The sequence below is a fragment of the Tympanuchus pallidicinctus genome, unplaced genomic scaffold, assembly GCF_026119805.1.
Source record: "Tympanuchus pallidicinctus isolate F22 unplaced genomic scaffold, pur_lepc_1.0 scaffold21, whole genome shotgun sequence".
In the NCBI taxonomy this organism is placed as follows: domain Eukaryota; kingdom Metazoa; phylum Chordata; class Aves; order Galliformes; family Phasianidae; genus Tympanuchus; species Tympanuchus pallidicinctus.
This window is the reverse complement of record NW_026294733.1, coordinates 1,615,229-1,625,971: the sequence shown is the minus strand read 5'-3', so window position 1 is coordinate 1,625,971 and position 10,743 is coordinate 1,615,229. Positions and strand designations below refer to the sequence as shown.

General features: G+C 40.6%; 1 protein-coding gene across 2 annotated transcripts; it reads right to left on the bottom strand.

Annotated features, from left to right (window-relative positions):
* Positions 1-290: 290 nt before the first annotated feature.
* On the bottom strand, positions 291-10,726 carry MRPL22 (mitochondrial ribosomal protein L22). 2 transcript variants are annotated; one of them, XM_052684690.1, is made up of 7 exons: positions 10,649-10,726; positions 10,524-10,569; positions 8,690-8,825; positions 6,736-6,801; positions 6,207-6,284; positions 5,376-5,445; positions 291-4,952 (listed from the first exon to the last, which is right to left on the bottom strand). In XM_052684690.1, the coding sequence occupies exons 1-7, from the start codon at positions 10,674-10,676 to the stop codon at positions 4,741-4,743; spliced, it is 636 nt and encodes a 211-aa protein (XP_052540650.1). In that variant the 5' UTR covers positions 10,677-10,726; the 3' UTR covers positions 291-4,740. The 2 variants fall into 2 exon arrangements, with proteins under 2 accessions (XP_052540650.1, XP_052540651.1); XM_052684691.1 differs by having other exon boundaries at positions 10,655-10,695.
* Between the last annotated feature and the right edge of the window lie 17 nt (positions 10,727-10,743).

Genomic DNA, 10,743 nt, shown 5'->3' with positions numbered 1-10,743 from the left:
TAACTACTGAGTTCATCTTAATGCACTATTGGGAATTTTAAGCAGGGAAAACTAAGGCAAGGTGCTGGGGACATTTAGAAGAGCTAGTCCTGCACAGCAGTCTTTTAATGGCTCAGTGCAGCACACCTCATAGTCCACTCTGTTTTCTTTTAATTAAAGCTTTAATTTACATGGCCAGCATACAGTAAGGTCCTATGTTTGTCTTCCTCTGAAGATAATTGACAGGAGAGATGAAGACACATTTCATTGCCTCCGAGCTGCATACATTGATGGAGTTTAACCACAACAACGTGTATAAATGCTTTTATTCCACTCTTAGTTTGCCTAAGAGTTTGATTAATAACTGAAGCCAGAACATAGTTCTGCAGCTCTCCTGTTGAGAAAAAGAAAGATCATCACCCACACAGCAGAATCATTTTCTGGCAGTGAAGCAGTCTGCACTAGTGTATATAGAAAAGCAATGAGAGCTGGAACACAAGTGTCAAAGGTACCTGCTGCAATTTTGACAAGCAATCTCAAAAGGACCTAAGAGTTGTATGAGCACCAGGCTGAATGCGAGCCAACAACACTCTCTCAGAGATACAACCTGCATATCTGGCTCTATAGGAAGCATGGCCAGCAGACAGAAGGGAGATATCCCCCTCCAGTCAGTGCTGGCAGAGGTGTACCTGGAACATCAAATTTGGTTTCAGGCTTCCCGGAGCAACAGAGAGGGGAAAAAACTAGAAAGCGTACAGCACCAGGCCTGGAGAACTGGATTTATGAAGAAAGGCTGAAGTTGGGCTTGTTCATCCTGCCAAAAAGAAGCTCCACAGGGTGATCTGACAGCAACATCTACAATGTGATAATCAACCATTTCTCCATAACACCACACCATGGAACAAAGGATTACATCAACAGAGTATGATTTGAGGCTGAGCGTTGCAAGAAGTTTGCACAGAGAGCAGCTCAGTATCAGTACAGGCACCCAGAGAAGCCTTTGCAGGTTTCAAATGATTATTAGTCACATTAGTGATCCAATGCAATGTCAAAAATGTTCCCACTCCAAATTAATTTAAAATAAATACATCACAAGAAGATGTTGTTTAAGACTACAATTCATTATTTTTGGTAAAAGAAAAAAAATGAAGTGAATTTAGGTAACTTAACTCTGCCGTACAAAACTCGATGGTTGTATAATTAAGCAACACACAGAAATACCACATGAGATAGTAAAGCAAATGCTCTGACCCACATTTTGTCTTTAGGTGCAAGAACACTCAGCTCTTCAAGCGTATTACATACTTTCAGATTCATTTCCTCAGTTAATAATCTGAGATGGATGCATAATTTGTCTGATGTAAAGTTACTCTCTCCTTGGCTTGTTCTGCTCAATGGCAGGCTGCCCTCTGTACTAGCACATAACTTCCTTGAAATGAGAGTTGATAGAGCAAATATAAAATTAGCTCTGCATTTGCTGTCTACTCCCAAGAGATATCTTGTTCCTTACTCCAGTCTAAGTACTCAAAAGTCAGTTCCTGACAACAGTTCCTGCAACTTTCCCCTCAAGTTATTTTCCCCAGGTAAGGCTCCAGCAAACAGTAACTCACATGACTATTAGCACTGTTACAGTCTTGTATTTTGTTTAATTAGTAATTATTTTAAATTACATGGCTGAAGTGGAGCTGGGTAGCTGTCATTCAGCTATAAAGACTTGTTCTTTAAAAAGCTAGGAATAGGGGCATTTTCAAGAGAACTATAGATCATAGTGAAGAATGTCACACTTTGTTCACATGGTTCATCGAAGACATTAGGAGTAACCTTACTCCTATTTAGAAAAGAACTGTTTGCAAATGACCTTCCAGCATCCCACCGGTGGGTTTTCATGGGGACGGACAGAAAGCAAAGAGTAATACCTACTGGGCATTTGCTCCTGTTGAACAAAGGACTTCCCAAGCATCTAGATGCTGAGGAGGCAGCACTCTTACCCAGCTCCCATATTTGTGCAAGCGGAGTTAATCAGAAGCTTTATGCTGTATGACCTTGGTCCAGTCAAGTTTATTCCAGGTACTGCAGCACAGCTGAAGCACTGGGCAGATCTGTGCCGTGTGCCATTCCAGTCACAACAGGCCATTGTTTAATCACACTTAGATTTATCTTCTGTGTTTTTCAGAAAGCTCATGAACACTACATCCGAAGGTAGATTTAGGAAAGATTCATTAATAATCTCCTCAGTAATTGCCATAGAGTTCTAAAAAGGTAAAACAAACAAAAATTCATAGCACATCCAGCAAGACATCAAATTGGCGAAAGTACTTTGACTTTCTCAGCGAGTACTTCAAAATGTTTATGAACAAGCCCAACAGCAGGTTTTCAAGCTTTCATCAATTAAATCTCACATTGCTGAGCACAGCTCACAGTTCTGCTCTCCTCAGATTTCCCTGAAGCCTTACTACACCTTCACGCATACTTGCTCCTGCTGCAGTTTCTGTAACATCAGCACACAGGTACACAAGTGGTGAGTTTACAGTGCCCCAGATGCTATTAATAAAATTAGCATCAAGTAGAGGCCTAGGTGCCTCTCCCATCCTGTCTGATGACAGCTCATTTAAGGCTGTTCTTTTATTGGAGGTCACAGGAATAAACAATCATCTTCTGCAAAAGACTTGTTGCAATTAACAGTGCTTTCCTTCTGAATCCATCTCACAAGCATAGATTTACTAATTAGTAAGAAAGCACAGCAGAATAAATGAGAAACAATTTTATATTTAGAACTTGACAGTATAAAGCTTTATCACTGGATTGTACTGAAATCAAGACCCAGGCAGGCTCCATAAATCACTTTAGACACTTCTACCCTCCTATAAGCAAAGGGGAAGAATCAAGTCAGTTCAAGCTCTGTATCTCACCAGACCTCCCAACGTACTGTTACAGCCAAGGATGTGGATCTTCCTTGGCCAATACCATAAGGATCCACTGTTATACATCGTTCAGAAGGAAAAAGCAGATAAGATGGGGCCTGTAAAGCACGGCCGAAAAAGTCTTGCTATTTTTTGTTGAGAAAGATGACAGAAATGACAAGCAACAACCACTTCTGTGGTTGCATCTTGCCTTTTGACTGAAGGCCATTTTAGGAAGTGTCAGGGCCAGCAGCTGCATCATGAAGGTGGAAAAGACATCAGCCACGTTCTCACTTCTTTTCCAGTTTTCTGAGAAAATGAGAGCAATTATACAATCTTGTCTGGAGTCCAAGGGGATTTGAAGGGAAATCTACAGCTTTCTCCTGAAAGAGGTTATCTAGAAGTCAGGTTTTACATGCTTAAATCATGAGTGCTGTTAAGTATGGATTATCTTCCAATTCTTTAATCTTCTCCCAGATCACTGACAACCCTCCATGAGAACAAGTACTGCGTCTGCAAGCACACCATGCAAGAACAGAGGGCAAATAAGCACCATTAGTAGTAGGAGCCAAGTAAGTATCTGCATAACTTCACAATCCCCTAACACTCCTGTACTGTAAATTGTTTCTTCAGGAGCCAAAAGAAACAGCTGTAGGCCACTTCCATTAGGACAGCTAGGAATTTGTTTTGTTTGTTATAAGACAGCTAAGAATTTGTTTCCTTACAAACTGTCCCTTTACCACCACTCAAGCACTGATGAAATTTTCAGTCAGTGTGGTAAAAAGACCCAAATGAGGTAAGCAATCAATCTTCCACTAATGCTCTCAGAATGAAAAGGTCTAAATATCAGATATTTTCATAAACAAGCAACTATAATTCTTTTTATGCCAATGTCCATGATCTGATTTTCACCTGGCTGAAAACATGACAGCGTGAAGATGTTTTCACCACTTTTTCTCTTAATTACAGTAATGGAAAAAAAATAGGATATTGGGGTTTTTTTTGTTTGGTTGGTTGGTTTTTTTCCCTCCAGAGAACTGGAGGTCTGGTTCATGCATGCAACAAGCCATTCCACATTAAATCCATACAGCATTTTACTTCCCTCAACATTACAAAAGCAATTTGCTCCCAAACAGTATAATTAGTTCACTCTCCACTACTCATATTGAGTTTCCACAGAGAACAGCATGAACTCCACACACACATCAGACTATTAATGCCACGGTCAGAATTCAGAACGGTTTCAGTGTGCTGCAAGTTTTCACTACCACGTCCCTCCCTGACAAACTAAACATCGCCACCTACTGACACTGCCAAAATTTGAACTTGGAATTTTTCACTCTCCACAGTGCCTACAATGCACAACAGAGACAGTAAGGAGGTGGCATTACAGCCCAGATAAAGGAATCATTAATTGATGCCTGAAATCCAAGACTGATGTCACTTCTGTTGAACTGTTGAGGCTACTTTCCGATGTCCAATTCTGGTACATTTACTCCAACTCGTGCAACCTGTCTGCCAATTGTACACTGCTACAATAAAGACCCTGAATGTACATAACAGAGTTGCATGAACTGCGTGAAAGAATTCCCAACAAGTTTTAAGCGCATTGTTTCCCCTGGATTCGATAGCACAGAAGTTGAAAGCTGTAGTCCAAGTAACTCAAAAAGTAACATCTGTTGAATCTGTTGCTGCCCTTCCAACATTTTTGCACATCTTAGGCTTGACAAATAAGAGATCTATGATCATTCTTGCATCATTCAGCTCCACCAGCAACAAAACATAATAAAAACATGTTTTAGGTTTATTTTACATAACTACTTTGTCAAACAAGAAGTACCTAGGCAGTCACAAAAGTCCATCACAGTGTGTGAACAAGGGTTCTACTGCGCAGCTGTTGCACATATTCTTTTGCTTGGTCAAAAGCAGTCTCTCGTGGCTCTGGAGGAGGAGGAGGCCCTTCCACCAACTTCACAAAATAGTGGCACTTGACGATTTTCATGATGCCAAACATCCCCTTCCCATGGTAACGGATCCGTTTTGTATAGTGGCCTTTGCCTGCCAGTGACTCAGCTGAAGGAAAAGAGGTGGGGAGGAGAGAAGACCAGTCAATCTCAGAATAAACTGCTATAAACCTGCAACTGGAACACTGTCTTACCAGTGGATTATTCCGTGACTGCAACTGAAAAGTTAATTCAATTAATGATTCCCTTCTCCATCTTCTGTAACATTCAGCAGATTGGTGCTACAGAGGAAATCCTGGAGTTGAACTAACACTTCAGAAGCACCAAAAAGGTGAATTTAGAAAGTATACAAATGAAGATAATGTCAGTTGTGATGCAAGTACAAAGCTTATCTTTGAGTTTTTGCTGAAAATATTTACTAGGAATTGTATTTCAGCCATCTCTGCCAATTTGAGACAACAAAGTCTTACTAAGGATAAACTTTTCATGGAGTAGTATGACATTCTTCTGTGCTAAAATAAAAATACATTACCTATATATAAGTTTGATTTGAATTCCACATTGTGATTTCTTACTGCCATTTCCTGAGCCTCTAAGAGAACCTGTAACAAAAAGAGATAGAAGTACTGAGCAGGAATTGAAGCAATGTTATTTCTATCTGTGGATAAGATGAAGAAATTTGCGAGTTCAAAGTCAATTACAGAAAAGTATTTCAGAGAGATCAAAATTGTTAAAAACAGACTTATATTTTACATAATTACATTCTCTGCACACAAACTGGAAAGCTTCACATCAACCTTATTATATTTTTGGGTTAGATGGCTCCCACCAGCAGCTGTCAGTGAATGGACCTCCAATTGGTTTATATAAGATTAGAAACAGACATGGGTAGAAATCAAGTTATGCCATTCAGTATTTTTGAGCTAAAACTTAATACTACTCAATCATAATTATGCCAGAAACCAATGCTTTGGCCAAGCAACCAATTTGATGCTCCCAACAACTACTGCGTATGAAAAATGTCTGTGCTTTAACAGAGCTCAAACCCTTCCTCAATGACACTCCTCATCATTTATGACTTTGAAGAAATGAAGCACACTTACAGAGCAGCTATTTATAACAGATCTTAAATCCAAAGACTATTATAGTGAAGGTACCCACATGTTGTTTGTTATCATCAAAAGTTTAGAACATTCAGCACAAGCTACTTCTGCGTATTCTTAAGTCACAACATTACATGACTGCTACAAGAACGTGGTCTGAATGGGTTCTCACAGGCTTACAGAAACATTTTAAACCAACATCATCAAATATTTGGGAAGTTTTCTTGCAACTGGGTTTGTTAGAGAATACAGCTGCATACCTCTTTGATCACCTTTGCTCCCTTTTTATCATTAAATTCCAACTGAGCAAGAGCTTGATCAATGGACATTCCTTTAACCTGCAATTTAAGTGTTAAAGTTAACTTGTGTAATTACAAATATTTCTTTTATTCAGAAGACAGTCTTTAAATTATTTTGCTGTTACAAAGAACAAATCAGAAGACCAAGCTTCTTTAACACACATTTCTTCAGTGCAATATCAGACATACAATTCTACTCAGCTAAATGCTGAATGATAAATTACTCAACTTTTTTTTTAACTGTCTTCTCTCAGAGCGAAAAACCAGCAATTACTCTGCTCCAAAGATCCCTGGGTACACATTTGAGAGCATACTAAGATTAAGATAAAGTGGCTAAATCAAACTACAAACAACTGCCTGCTGCACAACTGCATCCTCAGTACTCTATCATAAAGATACTGATTACACTCTGATTGAACTAGACTGTTAAAGCAAATGCAACAATTAAATTTTGTTCTAAAATTCAGAACAAATAAGCACTTTTGCTTACCAGTTTTGCCAGATACCACATCTTATCTTTGCTGTATTTTATTTCCCTCCGACAATGATATATTTCCTGGGTGCATAAGAGAAAGAACAAGTAATTTCACTTGAGAACAAAATGAAGCATACACACCTGCCCTGCAGTGCACATTCTTTTGAGGAATAGAAGAACAGCTCTTCCCTGCTACTCATACCTTGAACACACCAAGTCAGGCATGCTGCTGCCATTTTAAACTGTAAACTTTAATACTGTATAATAACAGTAAAACTCAATACAACCCTATAAGAATTAAATTAGTTTATAAACAGAGATCCTGAAAACCATATTCTTTTTTTATTTTTCCCCACATCTTTTCTTTCCTCCCCACCTTTTGAAGCAGGCTAACGACTCACGCGCCCAATCTTAAAAGTATTACTGTGCTGTCACACCATCTTGCTGGGACAGTAACTCAACACCAATGAATTTAATCAGCTCTTCAGAAGTGAGGAGGGTTTTGAGTTTGACTGACATGACGAGGTGTCTCCAAAGGGCCATTTAACATTATTACTGCACCAAGAGAGCAAAAGCAGCCAGTAAAATTTAACACTGATACATATTTGAAGGACATAGAATCTTTTACAGACAGCAAAATAACTGATTTAAGTGAGCTGGTTGGTAACTCTATTTTCATGTATATATTGCACTAGTCAGCACTGTATTTCTAATTCTAGGCCACAATATTGATAGAAGTGATAAATGCTAATGGCTCACAAAAGCACGTCAGGAAAAAATGATTCTTGTGAGATGCAAATAATTTATTTTGCTGAGCAGCACCTCTAACAGAGGACACAAGACATCACTTCCCAAGTACAATTAAAAAAAAAATGAAGACACAAGACATCAGTTTTCAAGAATGAGGAAATACTGAAAAATTCACCTAAAATTCTCTCAGGTTAAGGTGTAGAGAAACCAGCATTGATTACTCCCTTCAGTGACCAAAGACAACCAATTAAGTTTCCACGAACGACTCAAATTAAAAGACTTGCTTCTATTCACACTTATCTGCAATTCCCAGCTATGAAATGATCAAGAAGTGGGGACAGAGAGAAGCATGCATGATCTTGCTATTAGTTTTTGATGACAGCATTTGTTATGACCACGTTTTAAAAACAATCATGTTACTTAAACTGACCTCTGCCAAAGTTGTCTTGAATGGCTACCAGGCCTTCATTGGTTTTAGCCTCTTTGCTTCTATTTGTGGTTTAGTAAACACAAGTTATTGTGCAACAGACTGAAGAACAATTCCACTGCACAGTGTTTACAAAATGATTTCTTAAGGAGATGAGACTTCTGCCATCACATTCTTTACCTGACTCCCATGTCTGTCCCCACACAACTCTACAATCCCTCACACATGTCAAACAAATGAAGCAACCATTATGAGATAAGACAACCTATGAACAGCCCCGTTAAGAGGGGGGCCACAGCAAGAGGCAACAGAATATCACATCTAAAAGAATCCTATAAAGCAGAAAACTCAAATTAAAAAAGCATGCACTCTATTTAAACAGGTACCATTAGTTCCACTGCTAAGGGAAAGTCACATTTATAGTTATAGCAGCTGTCTTCTTCCCTAGATACCTACTGCTGGATGAACAGCACGAGTGTAGAACAACATTATTGGTGACTTTCATCTCTTCATTGTTCAGAGAATTCTACAAGCAGAGGATGGCATCTCTGCAGTTTGCAATACACTGAGTAGATGATCAGCTGCACAGCAGCTTCAAGTTCCAATTAAGTTAGAAATGGAAAAGAATCAAAGCAATGTGAACTCCTACAATTTCAATATGCGAAACAGAATAAAACCTTAAACAATCAACAAAAAGCAACCAGACTCGTGCCTTGTGGAGTCCTCCAGAGACAATCTGCTTCGAAACTGCTAAACACAAACGTGTAAAGAAAGGTGCAGGTGTGTGCTTACAGCTGGTCTGCGAGGTTCCCCGGGCAGCTGAGGAGGGTAAACAATCCTGTTCTTTTTCTCCCACTTCCCAAGTTTCTGCAGGGATGCACTTGTGTGGATGCATGACAGCGGGAAAGCGCTACCAGCTGCAAACCACCTGCAAGACAACACCACAGTCACTGCTGTTGAACATAAAAGTTCTTTGCCACTGTCCAGACTATCTGAAACAGCTGTGAACTTGCTTGCCTTCATAAAGAGAACTGACATATTTGACTACTTTCAAAGTCACGCTGTTAAAGTCCTTTACAGTTTACATTGAAGGGCTTTTTAATTTAATAAAAAGCTTAAGGCTTCCTAAGGCATGCCAAGTAGCTTAAGTTACATTCGTATAGCATCAGATTCCACACGTCCCCTGATCATCACACAGACACCATTACCTCTCTTTGCTTGGATTTGGTTCATTACTTGCATAAGGAATTCATGTCTTGTAATTTTCCCAAGACTAACTAATACTCATCTAACTTTTAACAGCAAATCTTCTAACAGCAATAATTTGTAGCTTTCTAAGAAACTGAGAGTGAAGAAAAAAAAAAGCATCAAAAGCATGTAAGCATTTATCATGTCTGAAATTTGAAAGGGAAAATAACCTCCACTTCTAAAGTGCAAGGAAACCAATGCAAGATAGATGACAGCAAATATAAAACTTTCCACAGCTTCCAGCCAGTTTGCTCACTCAGTCACAAAGACTGAGCTGCATGTTGCCCCCTGCTGACCAGGCAGAGCACTACGAGGCAGTGCTCACAACGGCAAGAAATCGACGAGTTCAAAATGAAACACTTGGAGCTTTAACGAGGCTCTAACCGCTCTGTGTGGGTTGCCAAGTTATGCAAAACATTTTAAAATGTCTGGCAAACAAAACGCACTGAACAGCTTCAGGAAAGCATTGCACACCTTAGAAAGTGTTCACAATATCAGTACGGGGCAGGATGATAAATAAATGTTTTAGGCACATTTTTTCCCTAGTTATTTACCAAAACAACAGTTTACCATCACGACATAACATCAACCAATACAGACAATATTACTTTTCACAAGTATCACTTTGCAGTTTCACAGCCTAACAGCGAACTAAGCATTACTCTCCAGACATCAGCACAACACATGAGCCCTGACAGACTGAGGAACCTTACATTCTGTATCTTAAGGCAATCCAGAGAACAACTCTATTTACCATAGTTCTAAGAGAGGAAAAAGGACACAAACACATTGCAAGGAAAAGAAAGTGACAAGAAAGAGAAGTTTTTATACTTTACAACCAAGAGGCTTGTTTAAATAAGTTACATACTGTGCAACTTAACAGGAAGAAGCATTCACAAGCAAAAGGTGGGAGACACACAGAATTGAAAAACTGATCAGGGAAAGCAATTCAGCTGAGCTGAAGGACAGTAACACAAGAACATTTCATTTTCTTCAGTGACCACCTTTGTGATTGACCTCCACAGGCTCTGGCAGAGACCAAAGCTCTGCAGTTTGAGCACCACACCCTCAGGTTTTCTTCTGGAACTGGGGATGCAGTGGGCAGCGATCAGCACTCCCCAGCATGCCTATGCTGCTCCTCCAGAACAAAGGAGAGGCCAGGCAGGAGGGCAGTGACTGGGGAGAGCACAGACAGGTGCAGGAGATGCGCTCTGAACCACGCAACCAGAGAAAAAGCTGCGTGACGGATACACGGGGCCAAACAAGAGCCTCTCACCGTGCTACAGAGCGCGCAGGAAGATGGGCACAGGGACGAGGAGCGGCCCAATGCACACAGCCCAACCCGGCCTGCTGCAGGACGGCGGAGCCCCGCACTCACCTCTCCGGCCGCACCCAGCCGAGGAGCCCCCGCACCCAGGCGCTACCTGCAACGAAGACACGAGGTGAGCCCAGAAAGGAGCGAGCGATACCCGCGGAGCACCGCGCCCGTCCCCTCACGCTCACCCGAACCTCCCGCGCAGCGCGCCGCCATCTTCCCCGCTTCGCTTTACGGCGGCCGCTCCCTGCGCATGCGTAGCGCGGCGGGCGGGAGGGCGGTT

What these genes read in the sequence shown, in the direction of transcription:
- MRPL22 (XM_052684690.1), bottom strand. Translation starts at nt 10,676, where the DNA reads ATGGCGGCGCGCTGCGCGGGAGGTTCGG. An exon ending in GCGCTGCGCGGGAGGTTCGG is followed by an intron (nt 10,570 to 10,648) that starts GTGAGCGTGAGG and finishes TCTTCGTTGCAG; the next exon opens with GTAGCGCCTGGGTGCGGGGG. An exon ending in TGTGGTATCTGGCAAAACTG is followed by an intron (nt 6,285 to 6,735) that starts GTAAGCAAAAGT and finishes CTTAAATTGCAG; the next exon opens with GTTAAAGGAATGTCCATTGA.